General features: G+C 41.6%; 1 protein-coding gene across 3 annotated transcripts in view; it reads right to left on the reverse strand.

Moving 5' to 3' along the window:
• The window catches only part of fam13a (family with sequence similarity 13 member A), a 54,319-nt gene that overhangs the window by 26,266 nt on the left and 5,876 nt on the right, over positions 1-22,177 (reverse strand). For all 3 annotated transcript variants that reach the window (XM_071912547.2, XM_071912539.2, XM_078282696.1), the window contains exons 3-8: positions 20,331-20,540; positions 17,097-17,274; positions 14,666-14,819; positions 11,787-11,870; positions 10,730-10,816; positions 6,593-6,840 (exon numbers count right to left, since the gene is read on the reverse strand). In XM_071912547.2, coding sequence (XP_071768648.2) covers positions 6,593-6,840; positions 10,730-10,816; positions 11,787-11,870; positions 14,666-14,819; positions 17,097-17,274; positions 20,331-20,540 — 961 coding nt within the window. The remainder of the gene's footprint in view (positions 1-6,592; positions 6,841-10,729; positions 10,817-11,786; positions 11,871-14,665; positions 14,820-17,096; positions 17,275-20,330; positions 20,541-22,177) is intronic.

Below are 22,177 nucleotides of genomic sequence, written 5' to 3' on the forward strand. Positions count from 1 at the left end.
AACATGAACACAAACGGCCATGATTAGCTTGCAGTATGTGGATAGGAAACGCTATGGCATAAAAACATTAAGCGCCCCCCTTGCCACTAAATGTTATTGGGGCTGAAAATAGGACCATAAGGCAGGCTTTTGTCTGCAGAACAATAGCCACGTACTGCTGCAGATCAGTGCCTTTGTTGAACTTGTCTCGGGTAATTATTATGAAGCATAGAGAAACGGGTGCTGCTGTGGAGTATAGGCTGGTCGCTGCCACTGGATGCATGCCAGTGACACATGATGAAATTATGCAACGATAAAAGGAACTCAGCGTTGAGGTTGCTTAACATTTACATATCCTGACACTGAGAGAGTGGAAATTTCATAATCGCCTGCTGTCGTTTGCCAAAGTAAAGCTGCGTGATATCTCCTCTAAGGTAAAAGCAGGGGAAAAACACACTGCAACAAAACCTGAACTGTTAGGCCAGGGTAACAAGTAAATAATGATGTCTGGTTACCAAATACTGGGCTGATACTGTGTTGATTTGCCACACTGCTGACTTTATTTATGTTTATTTCATTCGCTATATAAGATTCTTTAATTCTCAGATTGATTGACTGAGACTGCCATTACGTAACAGCTAAACTTCATTTTTTATGTATTTTGAAACCGCAAATCAGTCACATTTGCATTTTCTGTAAACTTCTATAAACACATTGGACATGAATCCTGAGTAATGGTGGGACCTGAAAGTGACAAACAGAATATTTTTCCATTAAGAAACTGTGATTATCTATCACTTACTGCTTACTGCTCAGAGAGGGTGATGCTCTCAGTGTGTTAACATGAATTCTGACAGCGCTCTGCATCTACAAATCCTGTTTGGTCCAACAGGCTTTGCACAAAAGGGCGGGTGGAAAAAAATGTTGATGCACCAGGTAGATGTCAACTATATGCACACAGCCCATTCCAAACATTTTTGCCATTTCTATTGATCCATATACAATATTAGTTATATAATGTGTGACTACCTTGTCAGTCCAAATTTGTACAGTCTGTTCTCACAACCAACTTCCCTAAATGTTTAAATACAAGTATGACGAATATTACATTTTTCTAAAAATGAATTGCTTTGTGGCCCATATCCAATCTTCTCTGTCTTGAATGGCAATCTATGTGAAAGACACACTAGTGCAGAAGAAGCTGTGAATCACACAGATCTTAAACAAACATCTGTTGACCAATCATGACCCCAGACCTTTTTTGTTTTAGTCCCAACCACAATTTAACACTAGAGTCCACTTAGGGCTGAGCAGAAGCCAAAAAGAGCAATCACACTATATTGTAGATATCCAATAGATGGTCTAAATATGCTGTTTTGTTGCCTTTTTTTTAAAAATCGCATTTAAGAAATACCTCAAATAACAGCAACAGAAAACAAACCACATCAAACTAAACCAATTTCCTTTAAGAGATCTGTCTACGGTGCCAATAAACAACCACTAATACTCTAATCATGGGTTGTAAACGTGTTGATCCACATTTTGGATCTTGCTAAATAAACAATAGATGCTCTAACACAGAGAAGAATTAGTTGTTATTGAACGGACCGTTCAGTAAATATTTGGCACTGTGATATTTTTTGGTACGTGACATGCCTTCATGTGGCTTACAGTAAGGGGCGGGCGTGTGGAGGGGAGGGGGGGGGGCAACAACACACCGCTTTAACGATCCAGGCAGCACCGCAACAAGTTCAAAACAGAGGATTTGGGTTTCAAGTCAGGCAGAAATCGAAATGGGCCAAAGTTCACTCAACTTCAAAAGTCTTCTCACATGACACTATCTACAGCAAATATGCATGTGTTCCCCTAACATATTATGTGTACATTATACAAAAAGCATCTTGTAGCAGCAGGTGCGGCTCGCCACATTCATCTCCAGATTCCTTTGGAAGCTTGGCGGCAAATATTTTTCCCCACACCCATGTTCTTAGCTGGTGTTATACAGTCTGGCAATGCGTATTAAAATAATGTGTGCCGTCACCGCCGCCGTGAATTGCAAAAGCGGAAATCCTGCTTACCCACTACCTTACTGAGGGGATAACGAGAAGCTTTGTGAGGAGACTTGGAAAAGCCCTGATCCCTCCAGAGGAAACGGAAAACTACCAACGACAGGTCGGTAAGTCTGGCCACGCTCCACTTTTCCAACATTTTTTCAAAATTATTTACAAATATACGCCGTCTGACCATGTTATTCATTCAACCAATTTGTTTGAAGTGGAGCCTCTATTCAAAGCGATTATTAGAAAAGGATTTCAGTCACGTTTACACGCTTCAGTCATTCAACATCTCTGCTTTAGTAGGTGTGCTGTTGTGACAAAGGTAGAGACACAATGCATTTATCCTATAATGAAGTTTTTTATGCAATTCATTGATTAACAAAGAGGCGAGGATGAGCTGGAGACCAGTGTCCCCCTGTGACCCAAGTCTGCCACGCATTCAGGACCCCAAACCACTTTCATAGGGATGATCGTGACTGCTGGACATTCTCAGAATACCTAAGAGCACAGGGACCGTAATGTTCGAAACCTAAAGTACTTGGTTGGTAAGCCCGGTTGAGCCTCGCTCAGTATACGCTCACAGCCCAGAGTGCACATTCCATCAGAGGAAACGGTGTTAAAGGAGCACAATCCCATCATGCTTCAGGGCTTAAACCAAGCTGGCCAGAGGGGAGGCGTGGACGCACTGCAGAGGAAAGTGGCCATTTGTGAATCAAATCAGGTTTGTTAGTCTTCAGTTCTCATGTTTATGTTGTTTCTTTCTTACCATCGTTATTACCTTTACTCAACCCTAAGAAGATCAAAATCAATAATGACAAATAGAAACGATAATCAACACAGTGTGTTAGTTTCGTAGGAACACCTGCATGAATACTTTAATGATCTTGCAGAGAGTCTTGGAAGGATGTCTGCACACTGAATATATAAGCTCCCAAAATATTTATTCCTGCAACGTTTCCACCAGCACTGTCTTGGTCAGGCAAAAGTTCCACCAATGATCTTGACCTTGACTTGGACCTGTAGAGTTGACTGTACAGCAGTGTGCTTCACACCAGCACTGGCCCGGTGTCAACTCACCTGTTAGTGCTGTTGTGTAATAAGGGTAGATTCTTTTACCAAGAGGCCAGCAGTGCTTGAAAGAATTTCAGATACTTGCTGAAGTAACTGTTGTTGACTGTTGACTGTGGAGCAGCAGCAGTCATTCCTTCATTTACAGTCAAGCAGGTCTCTGACTCCAGTGTTAGGTCTAACAGTCACCTGGTCTTAGTATGATTAATGCTCACTGTCTTTATGACATAAAATATATTTATGAACAATGAACAAAAATCTAAACAACGCTAACATTTTCTTTCAAGGTGTAAGAAAACTGGTTTGATCCAGCCAGTGGTTTCTCGCTGTAAATCTCAGCTGTCAGGCTCTCAGGCTGATGGATGAGACTTCCTGACAGACGGCCAACAATGCCCTTATCCCCGTGGGGAACCTGCACTCACACCACACTGTGACGTTCCTCACTCCCACCCATTTCCAATGGGTTTCTAAGAAAACCAATAGTTACATCACCAGATTCAGTGAACCGTGGCAACTACATACAAAAGCCGGTATGCATCCCCTACGTGCAACTACGCAATGCTGAAAGCGTAATGAGTTCACGTGACGCTGCTATGTGCCTGTGCGGTGGATAAAAGCAGCGCTCCTTGACGCTAAACATAAATTTGCCATACAGTTCCACCAACTGCAAAGGAATTTTCCCTATGGGGACAATAAAGTCAGTAAAAACTGTTTGATTTTAGAACATGATACAACGCTTTGGTGAATACCAGTCTGCACTCTTGCTGCTTAATCCCAACAATCAATCAATGAATATAGAAACAGACTTTCTGATGCAGTATAGGGAATGAGAGGGTGGATATGTGAGAAGAAGATCTCAAAGTGCAGCCACTGATTGGAAACTTAGCTGCTTAGTGGGTGCTGATGACCCCAGAGAGAGCAGAAAGACCCAGGATGAGGGTAGTTCCTGGAATGAAGGGTTAAATGTGGTAAACATGCCATCCAGAAAATAAAACAAAAACAACAACTTTCTTTACCATCAAAATGGTAAAAGCAGAAATTCCAAATCCCTGATAGCTCTGATTCACTCATCCCCTACAAAACTGAGAAAATATGAATGTAATGTAAAAAAAAAACCCAGAAGCACAGCAATAATGATTACAAAACACTGAACAAAAGTAACTCCTTGTTTTTAGTATTCTACCCAAGTCTTAGGTAGTTAGATCCAGTTTGGCCCAGTTGTCTGTTGCCATGCTGCTAGATGCTACACTATGCTGATACAGATACGTCTGACACATACCTATGGAAAGTGAGAGCAAGCTGACAAGAAGGCATGAGAGCAGCTACTGATATGAAAACTCAGAATCTTACTCATGGAAAATTATCCCATATTTGCCATGTGTGTATCTGTCAAAATCACAGCTACATTTAAAATTGAAACTATGATTGCATTCTAATACATACCTTACTAGTTTTTGGACCACAATTTATCATTTAAAGTTAATCTGTCACTGAAACTGTATCTGCCACTGTCTTTGACGTGTCACTTTACAGGTGGGACTCTCAGACTTTAAGTTTGCTCGCAGTAGCATCTGAAAAGATGCTGCGATCCTCTTAGTCTGAGGAACTTATGCTATAATGTCCTAAAAATCATGTGTTCCAATGGAGCTACCATGCACTTGTCAGCTTATGTTGCATAGTTGCATAGTGAACGCCAGCGAGCCCAGATTGCTTACGCACATTACCGGGGTCCCCCGTCACACTGTCTCTGGATCAGTCACCCAATACAACCCAATGAGGAGAATTTTAGGGTGTGGGGAAAATCCCACAAAAAGATTTACTGTGACCCTGAAATGGCGAGGAAAGCTGTTGCCAATGAATGTAGACAGGAAGAAAGCATCTGTTCCGTTAAGAGAGATACTTAGGTGGTGATTTGTCTTGTTCACTAAAACAATTTGAAGCCACACAAGCAATATTGAGTATTCTCTGGGGCTAAAGAGTATTGATCCATTGAATCTGGTTGAATTTTGTGACACAAAATATTGATATTTGATGATAAAGGTAATGAAACGTGTCCAGCCACTCGTTTATATACAGTATAAGCTGGTGCAATGGGATTTGGAAGCATTATGTCTGTGACTGTGCCACTGTGTGTCACACTAAACATTTACGTAATGTGTTAATGTATCTGGTGCTGACATGGTTCTGAACACTGATGAGTATCGCACTAAAGGTCACTGGTGTATCGGACAAGCCGTAACAGTACTCAACAGTGTCATCAGTTCTCACTTTAGTGCTTTAGTGTTGCTCCCATTGACTTGAGTTTATATTTCTTTGCTCGGCAAATATTTTACAAGCTCTACTTACAGTCCACGGTAAGTGCAGTGGTCTACGCAGAATATCTGTGACAAGTAATCTTTCAATTTGAGGTGACAAAAAGGCCACTCACTTAACACACTGGACTGAGGGGCGTCTTGGGGGCCCAGTCGTAAGGTGCGTACCATGTGAGGACCCAAGGCCTTTCTCTCCCAATCTTTCCTGTCTCTCTCTACTTTGAACGATCAAACAAAGGCAAAAATGTCCAAAAAATACTGTGGATGCAGTGGATTTGCAGCATGTCTTTTGGGAGAAAAGGGGCTGCAAACAGAGGAAAGCAATTTTGTCAAACAGGCCAGGTGTGTTCACATCCTAGGTTAATGCTAATCTAAGCCACCAGCCGAAGCAGCAAGAGCCCCAACAACAGGCACAGCTGTAGCCTTGCTATTCCAGGACTGAGGACACTTGACACCCATCGGTTCCAGTTTCAGGTTCTTATAATAAGCTTGTTTGCATGCCAAAGGCACATTGCGACGGGGCTTGGCCCTTAGATCCCAGACTGCCGTCGGACGCTCAAGATTCTTCACCCTCACCCTCGAGCGACAGCACGTCACCTACGCAAACAGTGGTCATAACCTATTTACCACAGCTAGAGCCCCTTCATACACATGGAAGCTGGTAGCTCTGTTGGAGCTATTGAAGTTTCTTCAGAAACATGCAAATGGAACTACTAAATCATGTCAACATTTAAATAATTTTTGTATCATATTATATGACCTTAGACTTTATTTGACAGCAATCATAAATCTTTGTAGGCTATTTACAGATGACAGATAAGATTATGACCCTTATAGAATCATAAAACTGCACTAGTTTCTTTCTCAGAGTAATTGAATGATGTCGTTTCCTGCATGCTGTATTGTTTGCTCTTGGCAGTAAGTTTGAATTATTTATTTGAAAAAGAAACTGAGAGAAGATTATGCTCTATGGATTTAAAATAAACTGAAAATGTAAATTGGTACATAGAAAATGTGCTCATATCTCTAAATGTAATATACTGATCTGTGTTCGTACGTAATAGTTAACATGCAGTCATTAATACAATGTTGTAGTTTTAAAAACAAAATCCATTGGAAAATCATTATCTCAATGATGAAACTTGCAAGAAATATCCATTTGAACTTTGCACTGACCTGCTGAGGGCCTCCATGCTGCCGGAGGGGCTGACATCAGGGGGGGCGAGGTGCGTGGCGGAGCGTGGGGGGTCCTGCTGGGCCAGGGGCGCGGGGGCCATCTCCATCGCCTCCGGGCTGGGGCTCCTCAGCTTGGAGGTCAGGGCTATAGGTATTGCTATGTGCAGAGGCCTCACATGGGGCAGGCTGGCGGAGCGGCCGGGCTGAGGTACGACCTGCAGCACGTTGTCACCTTTTCCCTTCCTCACCTGTTTTACAGGGAGAGAGAGAGACGCAAACAGCAGGTGAGTCTTGTGACGGGAAATTTGAGAAACCACGGGAGGTAAATGATACACGCTGCTAACATTTCTACATGATCATGCACATACAAACACATACCACACACACACACACACACACACACACACACACACAAAACATATCCGAGCTCTCAACCTTTGCTCAGGTTACTATAAAACATGCATTCGAGAAGCTGCTGGGGTGAGGCCGAGGACAATAAAAGCACCACAAAAGGAGCGAGGGGAAAGAGGGTTAGCTTGTAAAAGGCTACGGTTAGACTGATGTTTGTCTTACCTTGCTGACACTGAGTGGGTATAAACGGCGTGAGCCACCGACTGTCGTGTAGGAGTAGAACCTCAGCCTAATTACAGCTACGTTATGGATAGCACCCTTCTGCATTTCTACTGTGTGCTAACCAAGTAAATTTTACAGAAGTGTCGAAGAAAATGTATAATAGGCTTGGTCTTAGTAAACATGCAGGGTATTCGTACGCCCGTTCATGTCCACTGAGGCCAAATAGCTAGCTGGCTATCTGAACTCTGCTTTTCTGTGGTAAACAGACTGAAATGGGTTTGATGCCAGCAGCTGGAGTATTGATAATGGGCAAAACACCCAATGCTAAAAGAAGTCTGGCTCTAGATGGAAGTCTGTGGCTTAAACACTGAATTAAAAGGGCTCACTGTTTTACAGCGATTAACAGTGGAACATTTCCATTTGGGGTTTAACCTAATGGATTGTTCTAAAATCCATGGATGCTGCCTCCATTTAGCCAGTCATTGGCTCACTTAATGGGTGAATCTTTGGGAACATAATAGCTCCAAAAGCTTCTCTAGACCTGGTATGGATTTTGACCCTCAGGGCCTGGCAATTGATTTGGCTAAATTTGTCATTCACAGAATGCCACAGCAGGATAAGGGAGGAAAACAGGAGATGGACATGGACAATCACTGGTTTTCTCTACCCGCTTAATCCTTTTTTGGGGGCTGGAGTCTATCCCAGCGTGCATTGGGGGCATAAGGCAGGGGGACACCCTGGACAGGTCACTCGTCTATCACAGCACTGACACAAATAGATGGACACTCTCATACCTAGAGGCAATCTAGATTCTCCAATCCACCTGATTTGTAAGTCTTTGTAATGTGGGAGGACACAGGGAGACCATGCCATCTCCACACAGAAAGGGCCAGGGATCGAACAGTGCTAACCAGTGAGCTGCCCTGCTGCCTGCTGGATGCAGACAACCCCACTCCTAGTTCTGTGTCTTTCTATCCATGCAATAAAAAAATAACTCAAAGAGAGAAATGATAAGTAGCAGCTAAATAGACCAGATAGCAAACAAGCCTCCTTTTTTTCACCAAAAATGAGGATATGACCTGGATTCCAGAGCAGGGATTAACTGATAATTTGAAAGTTTGTAATGAAAATCTCAAAGCATTGCAAACACTGCCAAATAAAATATGAACGAGTTATACCAATTTGAATTGGGTATGCTTTTACTCAATAAGTACACTGCATTAAATAAATAGTTATAAACTGGCCTTAAAACAAACTAGGCCCATGTTAACTAAGCACTGTAACGTTAGATGGCTCATTTTTCAGAAGTCTCTTAGGAATGTGAACCATACCTGTTCCTGTGTCTTACAGCTTGTGAACAACACCCACACTTGCACAAGACCTTCAAAACAGCGGCTGAGTTTGTATCAGTATAAGATTTTTTTTTTTTAACTGGAAAAAAATGACTCTAAATGTCTCTAAAGTGCATTAAAATGTCCACTGTAATGTGTCTATGTAAACAAGGAGAGGGAGCCTAAATCAAAATTCTAATATTGCTGTTACCGTAGGAACAGAATGCTTTCCTACATCATGATATTAATTCTACCAAGAAAGTACAAGGAATTGACAATACTCAACCAATAATGACAATGTGCCTTTTAATAGAGAGAGGCCAAAAGTAGTGTTTGGAAATGGAGAAGTGCAGGTGTTCAACAACAAAGTTCCCATGCATAGTAACCTTTCATTGACAGGTCTGACTGACATACAGATAAATCAAAGATACAACAGACATGTTTAGGGCCCTCTAACCGATTTGTGTGTGTGTGTGTGTGTGTGTGTGTGTTTTTCTCGCCACTAGACTTGACCCTGAGGCAGATAAGTCTAATTTACAGCCTTATAGCACTTATATAAAGACATCAGTGCTAAATGTGACACTGTGTGACCGTATGACTCCATAACTCCATAACACCTCCTCCCTTCTGCACAGGAGAGCTTCACAGTGCCGGGCTGCACAAATTGTCATGTTGCAAAAGGTGCATATGTGTACAGTTTGTGCAGCTTGTAAGAGTGTGTTATGAATGTGTGCATGTAATACTCATGTCATACTAATCATACCATCTGTTAGTTCATCTAACTCCTAGGTAAAGCAAACTTTTCCATCCCCAGTTTATCCACTGGAAAGGTGCTGACTCATCATCACAAGCAGATTGGATCCCTCAGGCCTCCAGTGTCTCACAGTGCAACCAACAACACTGAATCTGAATGACTATCAGCCTCGACACTTTTCAGGAGTGTCTACCCCCTCGTGAAGGCGGATCTTTATTTGTTTGTCAGATCTCTGTCTGGCTTTGTAGCTATAAAAGATCAATATTTATAGTGGTCATTCATTTTCATAGGAAGTGATGGTTCTGTAAGAGTCTGCTGTATTCACCATTAAAGGTAGGAGTAAGCACTTGGCATGTCAATTTGTTGTCAATCATTTTCACCAAAAGTGATATGTGCATGCAGCCATTTTGAGTGTTTCAACTCAAGAGTCCTGAAGTTTGAGGGTTAAAATAAGATCAGCCAATCAAAAAGCTTTACAAATAGGTTCCAGGTTAGATTACGGCTGCTGAAAGCAAAATACAGTATATGTCACTGACTTCCAAGGAAAGGCAAACATTCTTCATCAGCAAAAAGTTTTTCCCCTCCTCTGAGCTAATCCTATTAGCTCCATCAGCATTTCTTTTATCTTCACAATGACGCTGGTCTCGATATTAGACGCATTCATAGGATGAAATATCTTGGTTAAAAAGCCGCATTCAAAAGAGCCGCAGCAGGATAAATTCAGCAGAGTATCTTTCTTTACAAACTGAAGCCCGGCTCAGACAAATTATAGCTATTATTCTATTCCACATGTAAATATCCACACCCAACCTCATACACAGCTAATTTTGCATCTATGTGAGATCATTGGAGCCAGCTTCAATAAATTCACTGGAATTTATTTCGACCATTATATCAAGCTGTGGTATTGACTGCTCTTATGAAAAAATATGAATCCAGAGGGCAATTCTTCCACCACGTACACAAACAAACAGGAAATTTCCAAGCTTCAATTATGATCCAATTCATCATGAAATGCCCTCTTTGTGGCAGGGCTTCATCTATAATAATAACCCAACACAGTTGGAAGAGCATACCATGGCCGATGTTTGTCTCTGACTGCAAATAAGTGTGTTGTTGTTTCCTCCAGCAAATTGCCTTTATCAAATCAAATCATGTGACTGAGTAGCGAGGCCAGAGGCATCAGAGGCATCAGAGGCTGTCTGCTGTGTGACCCCAGGGCAATCAGCACCAAGGCAATACAACAGATAAGAAACCAGCGAGTATTTATGTGGAAGGGACAAGAAACATAGTAAGCCACTAGGCCAACGTCTAAAAAAAACACCCATTAGTTTGCCTATTAACATGCTACATTAGTGAAAACGTATATGATATATGATATAAAGATATAATCAGGCTCATATTGCATTGTAACTGCATCACAGTTGAAGTTAGGGTAAACTACAGCACTGACAATAACAAAACTCTGATTTGCTGTACCTTCTTTTTCCTTGGCCTTGCTGTTGGAGTTTTAGTGGAGATTTTGTTCAGAGGCTCTGTGCTGTCTGGTTGGTTCTTGTGTCCAACCTTGGAATATGTATAGAAAACAAATGGAAAATAGAGAGAATACGATTTACAATGGATAGAAACATTACTTGTATCACATCAGTTACAGTTTAAATGTATACCTCAGCACTAAGAACAAACTTTCCATACTGAGACAGTCATGATCTTTTGAAAGTATCCAGGAGTGCACACTATTCAGTAGGGCTGCATGATTATGGCTAAAATGATAATGAATGTTGTTATTAATCATAATAATCTCAAGGATATGGGGAGAAAAATTATGTTGTTACACTTTTTGCATCCTTTATCAACAGCTTAACATCTCAATGTATTACAGTGAGTGTTCTTAAGGAAATAAAATGAAATTACATGTTTTAACATTGCCAAATTCTACCATAATTAATTGTGAAAATAAAATATAAACATAAATTATGCTGCAGTGCACATAATATTTGCGCCATCAACTGTTAGACACAGGTTAACCTCTTCCTAATGATAAAATAGGTTAACATCAGCAAAAGTGTGAAGACGCCAATCCTCAAGAGTGTTATTTTTAGCGACCCTTATCTCGTACATATGATAACTTATCGGTAATGTTGAATGCCTTCTAATAAAAGGGTCATCATCTATTCACTCTGAATGACCTGAAATACCACCCCAGGTACACACACAGGTCAGCTGAAACTGATAACATCTTGAAAGCTAGGGCACACAGAAAAAAATGTCTCTGGTGTAAGAAAACAGCCTTTTCCAAAACACACCCACGTTGTGTTCATCGCGTCACACAGATCACATGGTTGGTGTTAAAAGGACTATGTAAGGGAATTTGAAGGGTTCATGCAGGTCCGTCCTGCGAATGCCACACGTAAACACCGCCAGCAAGTCACCGCGGACACATCCAAACACTGGGCTCCATAAGGAGATCATAAATGTGTAAAAACAAGGAAGCACACATGCAGCCACACACACACACACACACACACACACACACCTTCTTTCTGGGAACTGGAGTCGGTGTCTTTGGATTGATGGTGTTGGGTGACTTCTTTGCGTCTGTATCCATCACGTGCGCCTCCTGCGGCCAGAGATGGGACAAAAAAGACATATTTCATATTTGTAATCCATGTCTTACTGTACCACTAGGGAGCAACAGATCCAGCTAGACAGCGGCCAGGAGCCCTTTGTGCTCTATTCTAATTGTTGTAACTGGAGCCTCATCTAAAGCTATGAAACCAGGTTTGGCCCACAGTCAATTTAGAAGAACTATTGCAAAGCTCACGTGTGTTCCACTAAGAGCTGAACAATTAATCGAAAACAAATCGTAATTGCAATATGAACGTCTGCAATTACCAAACTGCAGAGGCTGCAATTAATTGCTTAATAGAGAGGCGTCCAAATTTCTAAACAAGGTATTTTAGTGCTGCAGGTTAACTTTGGTCAATGAATCAAGTACAATATTGGTGAAAACCTTTCATCATACTCAAACTCAGTAAATCCTGCACACTGACATGTATATATTTTAACAAAATCACTTTTCTTTAAACATTTTAAATATTTATGACAAGAAAAACTGATATGAGTCGCAGTTTAAATGGCAATTCGATTTTTTGTCAATATCTTTCAGCCCTAGTTTCACTCTTATTTGTCTTCTGAGAGCCCTAACAACAGGGTCCAGAATAGATGAATTAGGTTGAAAATCTTCCATCCTCACCTTTAGCCCAACACATACACACACATTAACACTTCAGAAGGCGAGGGGCCTCCTCAGGCTGCGTGTGCATGTGTGTTAGTATTTGCTGGGAGGTGGGTTGTAGGGGAGCTTGTGTGTGTGTGTGTGTGTGTGTGTGTGTGAGAGAGCATGTATATGTGGAAGATGATCTCATTCTGACTGAGGGGTTTCCCATAGGTCAGTGGGGTCTCAGGTGGCAATGCCCCTTACAGACATTCACAACACAGCAGACGCTCATGACTGAAAATGTTCTACAAGGTAAAAAAATAAATAAATATGTCATGACATTGACATTGGAGTCGTTTCCTGATCTTTTTTCCATCAGGGATCTGGACCTGTGCATGCATTCATGTGCTCAGGTCGCATGTGATCTCTTTAAATGTGTAAAAATATTCACATCTTGTGCACAGTTTTGCACGGTAAGCATCGTGTCATGCATGGGAACCAGATACTATGTTTGATGTTGTTAAAAACAGCATGAGAGGGATCCTATGGAAGATCAGAGGTCAAGCTCAGGAGGGAACAAATACCCTGGTCATTCCCCTGCAGTCAGACGGTATCTGGAAAAATACAGCCCTAGTCCGAAATGCCTCTCCAGACCTCTGCAGCATCATGTGGCCCGAGTGACGTTTCATGCCAACAACATAGTCATCAATCAACAATATAGATGTTTTCTATGGAATGTGATGAATGGTGTCTTTCCAAAAGTGGAAATTTGGCAATTCTGCTATGACTTTTGAAAAGAAACCCATTTTGCAGCTGTTGCAGTAGCATAGAAATGTGTATACATCGCTCTCATTTCACTTTCTTGAGTGCACTTGAGTGGCATTCAAGCCATTATTTAACCCATTTACTTCTGCCAATACCTGAAAAGGTATAGGAGCTATACAGATTATCATACCCAGGGAGGAGAGGGGAGTTTTGAGAGCCAGAAATCTCAGCACCTGACCAATCACTGAGACATTGGTATGGAGCAACAATATCAAACCCTCCACAGATATATTGTGGTCATTTTTTTGCTATGGGACCACAATTTTAATTATTGCATATTTAAATTAAAGTGCAGATTCCAACATTCAATAATATTAAATATGTCATGCTAGCTAAGATGGTAATATGGATAATAATAAGCTTATTGGGTTGTTTTCATGGTGACAGGACATTTATTTCAGTGGTTAGCACTGTCACTGTCACTGTCACAGCACGAGGGACCCGGGTTTGATTACTGTCCCTTTCTGTGTGGCGTTTGCATGTTCTCCTCGTGTTCACGTGGGTTTCCTCCGGGTGCTCCGGTTTCCTCCCACATTTGAAGAACATGCAAGTCAGGTGGATTGGAGACTGTAAATATGAATATGAGCGTGAGTGAGTGCCTGTCCATCTGTGTCAGTCCTGTGATGGACTGCCGACCTGTTTCCCTGCCATCCCCCAAGTGTATTCTGGGATAGGCTCCAATCCCCAAGAGTTGTGTTGATTCAGATGCCATTTTCCTGCCATTTCCATCCTAGTCGAGTGATCTGTCTTACTCAGCCTTGTTCCAAGATATTGACACTTCTGAATATTCACAAGTCCTGAAACTAGTGAAACTGCACTGGAAACAAGTGGGAATATCTCATCCCATCAGCGGAATTCTTCACTTGTTTTAAGAAATATAAGATTTTAAGACTGAATAAGAGACTAAACGACTTGTTAAGATAGACGTTTTTTGCAGTTACACTTTCCCCAAGTGGCTACAGGTGCAATAACAAGATGCCTCCAAGAAAACCAGCAGACTGGCTAATCAATAAGGACATCAGCCGTTGAAGCATTAAATATGAATCAACAGTCAAGAGACTCAAAACAGCCACCTGGGGAGGAGCCGTGACTGCGAGGCTGTGATATCAGATCAATACTTAGATCAATTTTAGCATGGTATTATATAAGTCTGCATTTACAAACTCCCACCCTCCCAAGTGGATGAGCAGAGGGGGTCAAGGCAGGGTGAGATCACAGGCCAGAAGGGAACTCTCACCATGCAGGGCGCATGGGCACAACATGTGACTGAGTATTGGCGGTCTTACAATCCGCACTTCACTGTACCGACCACCAACAGAGATCTGCTTCGTAGAAATGACGGGCATCTGGACTTCCCAATGAGTATATACCTTGACGATGATGAGGGTTGTCAGTTCCTCCATGTAGCCTCCTCTGTCTCGGTCTGTGTTGCTCTCAAAGATACTGCTGTAGTTCTGGATGAGCTTGGCCATGATCTTGTTACAGATATTTTGGTCCTTCATTGCCTCAAAACCAGGGGCCACACTGGAAATCAGGGGGATGAGAGAAGAAAAAAAAGAAAAACAGAAACAGATGAGATTTCAGATAGGAGATAAAATGCCTTTACCACGACAATAGCAGTAGAAATAAATTCAATAAATTTGTTAATGATTTTCTCATTTCATTTCAGTAGTATTGAACACGTACTGTATGATTCTACAATGATTTTGAAAGTAAAATGGAGAGAGTTAGGCATCAGCGCCGACTCGACTAAACCGAGTTGAATCCAGCTATCCATCTACTGTATATAATATGTCTGGTGTCATTGAGTTGTTACTGAACAGCTGTGAAAGATGTAGACCAGCTATAGACCTAATTATATAACCCCAACACACCACATGCGCACAAACCGACGCAGATGCATAAGTGATGAAGAGAACACGTTGTACAGTATCCAGTAAGGTCACTTCTTATCAACGCTGCCTGGTGAGACCTGATCCATCCGCCATCCAGGATTGCCTGGTCTGAGCACCACCATTTATATTTGGAGATGCCCAGTAGTCTGGTGAGCAGGCAACCAGGAAACAGTGCAGTCATAGGTCAAGAAATGGACGAGTATGGTTTTGAAACCCACAGCCCACTGAGCACAACATCATAAATAGAATAGTGAGAACAGGAGGCTCTTAGTTCAACAACGGCAGGCAGCCACCTTTAGCCATTAATAAGTAATGGCATACAGAGCCAATGGCTTTAGAGGACTTATTGGAGGATGCATCATATTGTTATTTATGAGTATCATGGTCACATTTGAAAATACTGTAAGGTAGGAACAGTTTCTCAGTGAGAAATTCAAATTGTTCACTAGAGTCAATTAGTGTTCTTGAGCTATAGTGAGCTATAGCATATATTTAGAAAAATATCACATTTTGAAGGGTAAAATTGTCTGATGTCATTGGTGGCATGAATCAGCAAATTCATCATCATTCATTCATGTTTCAACAACTGAGGAAGTTCGAAATCTGTCGATCATTCTCCGTTTCCCAAACAGTGACAAGGCAGTTTGAGCCCGCTGACATAACAGAATGCAGAATGCAGCTGGTTAAAGAGACATTTATGAGCAGGCTCTGGATTCCAGTAGTAATGCCCGTATGAGTGGCAGAGACTTTCACACTGCCAAGCCATAATGCTTTCATCCTCACTAAATGAGCTACAGCACCACCTGTTGGCCAGAACCTTTGACAGGGAGAAGGAGAGAGACAGACATCAATACAGAAAGAAATCAAAGCAGATGCTCAACGTTTCAAGAAGAAATTTTGCCTGCAATTAAGATGAAGAGTTGCAAAAAAGCCTAAATATCTGTTGGGACAATTCCTTGAAGTTGACTGTTCATTAACTCTTATTCAGTATGTGTGTTAAAAAGTGGATGTGTTCTCCCCAAATGAAATATCACTTTAAGTTCACCCCTCTCACACTTGGAAACCAAGGCGACATCTGACTAAACAGGAATAGGGGAAAGATGACTGAATCTCCAGCATCAGTTATTATGACTGTCTGGCTATTTTTAGCTGAGTCAGCCAAGTTGTCTTACTCTGTTAGTTATTTAAAGGCTGTAACAAACATAGCCTTGAAATAGGAAGGACACCAAACTAGCCAAAACTTTCAGGGATGCCAATTATGTCCTTTAAGGATATGAAAAGGCCTTTATATGGCTGTACATGAAAATTATATCTTTTAAATAGTTGAGGGTAAAATATTGGCGGAAGGTAGAACCACACACCGTCAGGACTGATAATGTGAGGAATAAGTCAAGGTTAAGTCACTTTAATATTGCCTTCCTTTGCCCTTGGATGTGAATTCATCATTGAAACCCATCTCAAATGGTGGCATTTATTATATCAATAATACTGACCAGGAGTGAGTGGGACTATGGGTTTAGGATGGTGGTTTAGGATGGTGCTTAAGGTAGACTATACTAGTACACCTTTTAAAGTTAAAGGCACAATAAGTACGATTTTTACTGTCCCATGGTACAAAATACCAACGACTCAATGATTACTATATAAATAAAGTTATCATTATTATTATTATCATTTCCCCCCCCAAGACCATCCTTGAAGGTATTATAAGAGAAAGCTGGAGTGATGGTTAGCTTGTTCCATGGATACTACTTGTTAGTCTAGTCTAGTCTAGTCTTGTTTATTTATATATGTTAGCTTATGAATGAATTCAAACACGGGCAGATATACTTCATGGAGTCAGACTGCTTGGCCAGATCGACCCTTAGCAAGAACCCTAGCAAGATGCTACAGTGTTCAGACTCACTGGAAGACATTGGGTCCGAACACGGTGGCGAGGTTGAGGGCGGTCATGCGGTTGTCCTTGTGGTGGCACTCCACGTGTGTGAGGAAGAGGCAGAGGTAGCGGAGGAGGCTGTAGTGTGCGTCTGGAAGTTGCTGGAGCAAGTCCCTCAGATCTGAGCAGGAGCCATCATCACTGCACTCTACAGGCACAAAACAAGATGTGGGATCAGATGAAAGGTTGGAGTGCTACTTGGAGTCTTTGGATCTGAGGTTCTATTGATGTAGCGAGATGATGTAGAGTTATTTTTTTTAAGTCATTGCTATCTTAATAATGCATCTTCCTGGAAAAAATTAAGCCACTGGCCAACAACAGAGCACTTTTATTAGAAAAGTTAAGAAATTTTCCAGCAGTCGGCTGCAAGGTTGAAATAGCCTTACATTGGCCTACAATGCTCAATTCCCACAGAAGAACTGCATTAAAACACATAATCAGAGGTAAGGACTTTCACATTAGGGAAAAACAACTTCATTCAATTAGGTAACATCCAATGTATTAACCGCCCGGACAGACAGACTTAACAAACCCCACCAACTGGATTTCCCTTGGCGCAGTTCAGAAGTTGTAAAATGTAAATAGAATTTGACTGTATAACATCCAAACCCTAAGTTTAGTAAATAGTTTAATAGCCAGTTTCCAGTAGGCAGTGATAGCTCCATCCACCTGCTCTCCATAACATCTGATCTTGAGTTGTGGTGACTAGTAATACCTGAGCATTAGAGCAAAGAGCCTGAAAACACGCTGATGCTATTACTCAGGATTCATAATTGGGTCAGGGTTGGATAAACGGATACGGCTACTGATCCTGACTGACTGGATGACGCAGCCATTGTATGTGTGTGTGTGTGTGTGTGTGTGTGTGTGTGTCTGTCTATCTCTACATGTTTGTGTCTGAATATGTAGAGGGGGAGGGGCGGACCGCAGCTTAGAGTGCTCACAGCTGTCTTGTTCCCACTGAGTGAAGTTCAAATTGTGTGTGTGTGCGCGTGTGTATGTGTGTGAGTGTGTGCCATGTGCGCGTACGTGTGTAAACTACATGCATGTATTGGTATGTGTATGTATAGTGTGCTTGTGCATGCTTTGCTGATGTGTAAGATGCCCATGGCTGCAAAAGTGTGTGTGCATGCCTATTTAGTAATTACAGTAGCTGCATACACACAGGGAGCATAAAAAGGGTGATGAGCTGTTTGTAAGACTGAAAAAGAAAGATTGTAATTGGAAAAAAAACAAACTGGCTCTTAAACTTCTGACTCAATTCCAGTGGAATGAGGCAGAATGCAGCTGCTAACAGTCAGCAATAAAAAAAAAGAAAAAAAAAAGTACTTCGATAACATGCTTTGTTTATTTCTTCTTTTCTCAGAAAGAAGACCCCTCACGTGTGGCATTGTCATATGAGCATTTGGACATTGGAAAGCCAATGCTGCTGATGTGTAACAGTATCTTGCCTTGACAGCAAAATGTAATCCATTACAAGAAAGTCGTTTATTAATACGGTCGTCCTGGCAGCCAGTGTGCGCCACCTGCACTGGGTACATACTGGTAACAGATATAGAGACACACGTGCCGCCCATCAGCGACAAGACTGCGGTTCCACTACCCAAGGAGAAAAATGACACCTCTGCTTTGAGCCATAATGACATGAAGCCTGGTGGCATTCTGGTTCACTTTTATTTGGGTCAGGCAGAGGTGTGACCAAGTCAGCTTTGCTCAAGTGCCAAGTCTGTCTCAAGTCTTGAAGCACAAGTCAAGACCATAAATCTAAATGTCTAAATGTAGAACACCAAGTCAAGTCAAACAAATCAAGAGTCCAGTATCAATTTCACAAAGAAAACAAAATATCTAGGACTTTCCAATGGAATATTGTTTTAATAGTGCCAAAACTTGGTAAGTGCATCATGAGTTTGATTTCTATAATCAGTTTCAACTTTTTCTATAATCAGTTTCAACAACAAATTCAATCATTTCATTCAAATTCAGAAAAGAGAATTTAAATTTAGTCGTCTGGTGGAACAAATCTCATAACTTTCAATCTAAGTCATTTACACAAACACAGAGATCTTTTGTCAAGACTTTAGAAACCTTTTCAAGTCAAGTCAAAGTACAAGTCAAAGTCAAGTCTCAAGTCTTCTCTTCATGCATCAAATCACGTCTCAAGCAATTAAAATTGTGACTCATGTCTGCCTTGAGTCCAAGTCAAGAGACTCGAGTCCCTACCTCTGGCGTCTGGTCACACTCAAGTCTTACTATCCTTACTGAGATTTTTAACCTGATTGTTAACATTCTCATAAGGCTTTATCTATGTTTGTATAGACTGCACTGTCTGCCAGTGAGCATATCACTATTCAATCTGCAATCTATGTATTTATATAGATCCATTCATCATTTACCCCGGGTGTTTTCAAAATTGGCAGACATTGGCATGGGTGCCAAACTAATCTGATAGAGTATACCAAATCGTTTTATTCAGAGGTTACTGCTGAGTCGCGCGCCAAAGACCGGTCTTCTAATGCACCGTTTGGCCAAAAGCCCTGAAAAATAGGCCTGTTCATTGGGCTGATATTTATGTGATCTATGAGGGCAAAGCAAATCCTGCAGCCAAAATGTAGACTCTGCTCCCATCAAACAGATTGAACCTGATGATGGAGGAGGGTGGAGAGTGAGGACAGGCAGAGGCTTCCCCGGCCAAACGACTCGCTTTACCTTTTATGGCCTCTAAGCATATAAGTCAGAGCTATTAGGTCCCTCGCTCTTCTAAACACACAGACTCTCTCTCTCTCTCTCTCTCTCTCTCTCTCTCTCACTCTCTCTCACACACACACACACACACACACACACACACACACACACACACACACACAGTGATTCAGCAATACTGCTCATCCTTATACACCCCAGACAGTGTGTTGCTAATAGTACATTTTGGCATCTAAAGATAGCTTTGCCTATGATCCAATCAGAATCATGACCCAGTTACTCACAACACTTGTGAGGGTAAGCATATCAAATTCTGGATTTGTGAAATTGTTTACGGTAAGTATCGCCCTGATTATTTTAGGCATGTAAAAATTAAAACCTTGCCTACTTGGATTAAAAGCCAATCTTATAATTGGAAAATTACACAGGCGAGTGGACAGCTGCTACCAGTAAGCACATGCGAAGAATTGGGACACCAAAACGTCTTCTTCTTCCTCCTCTTACCTTGATGCTGCTGTATCAGAGCTGGTTGGACGGTTGAGTCTACCAGGCCTTCGGGCAGGTCTCTGAGGTACTGTTTGAGCAAGCTGGCCACCGTACACACATCGGCTTCAGAGAGGAAGTCCACATCCTCGCCGCTCTCCAGCCGCTGCTTCAGGGTCTCCACTGCACGCACGTTCCCATTCACTCTGAACAGACCCTCCTGATGCAGGGCTAGAGGGAGGTCAGAGAAATATTATAAGTATATGTACTGTTCAGTTACATTTTTACTCAGGTCTGATTAAGAGTACCTATTCCATTATTCAAGTAAGAGTAGCTCACGGAAAATGTACTTACGTACTTGTTTTATAAACAGAAAATCATTAAGATTACGTGTTATAATGTTGGCCCTTTAAAAATCAATGTTTATACATTTTTTGCATGGTCCCTGCAAAATAACTTGATGGGTCAATATCAGTCCAAGGTTTGGATGGTTCCTTTTTTTTTTTTTTTTACACACATCAACAAAGCTAGAATGGCTTATGAGAGAGAGGACTGTATACTAAAACTATAAATTAAAGAAGCAAACATAAAAAGTACATTTCCCAACAGTTAAACTGAAGATATATTACCCCACTCAGTAAACGGACTCAAGTGCAGTAACCAAGTAGAGTTCATTGGAAGTAGTTCCTTTCTTCAAATCCTTGTTTTATAGTGTTTCTGCTTAATTGGATAGTACTAATTGGAAGGTAACAGCAAAGGTAGCCCAGAGAGAGCAGATGAATTGCAACTAAGACCATGGGCACCATGGGGAAGAACACAACATACTGTAACGTTAGGCTTTGGCCTGCTGAGCTAGAACAGAGAGGGATGGGGCTGAGTATACTGTGATGAGACACAGGACAACATGAGCTGGAAAGGCGAGGAACTGGGAGATGGGAAAGATGTGGGAGAACAAGGTGAGAAGTGAGTAATATAGTTCAAGAAATAGATGACAGAACAGGGATGAAATTGGAGTTAAGAGGAGAGTTCAGTTATTGGAGGGTGTAGTAGCTGTACAGCTGCTAAAAGTAGCAGCAGGTGTAGCTGAACAGCTATGTAGACACTATGCTATGTCCCTGCTCCCTCGCGACACTTGAGCTTATTTAATACCTGGTGGGAACAACATTAGTCCTCAGTATGCATTGGCAACTGCACTGAGTGGAAATCCCCCCCTATCATATACTGACTGTTGAGAACTGGCATAGGGAAACTTTGTGAGTCGCTGTGATACAAGAGTGTTAGCTAAAATGGAAATGGAAAAAACCCACGTATGAAACCAATTCAGCCTGCACGGGAACTTACTGCACAAGCATGGGCGTCAATTTTACCTAAATTCTAAAAATAAAAACGTATTCAGGACCAGCTTATCTCTGAACTGTGTGCGTTTGGTGACCGCGGTGTAATAGTGTATCACACTGGCCAAATAATATCCTGTCAGTCATCAGACATTGCTCCACTTGTCCCCAGAAGAAAGTTGGTCGATATAAGAGGGTTTGAAGTTTGCAGGGAATTGCCGTAGCTTGGGGTGACATCTCTGAACACCAACAACTTTACCAACTGTTAAACAAGTTAAATAACCACACGGAGCACATGATAACGACGCCAGGCCTACCCTTCAACCCTGCTGTCCTCGGTTTTCTCATATCATTGGAAAAGTTCAGGCGCCATGAAAGACAAACAAGCGCTACAGTCTCATGGGTCCGCACTGACATCTAGTGGACAAACAGGAGAACTACAGAAAAGGATGAACGTGAGACACTGGTACAATACAACTAAAAGTCTGGCTTAATATATGATGGAAATTTCAGACTTCAAACACCAAATGAAAT

The sequence above is a fragment of the Centroberyx gerrardi genome, chromosome 3, assembly GCF_048128805.1.
Source record: "Centroberyx gerrardi isolate f3 chromosome 3, fCenGer3.hap1.cur.20231027, whole genome shotgun sequence".
Classification (NCBI taxonomy): domain Eukaryota; kingdom Metazoa; phylum Chordata; class Actinopteri; order Beryciformes; family Berycidae; genus Centroberyx; species Centroberyx gerrardi.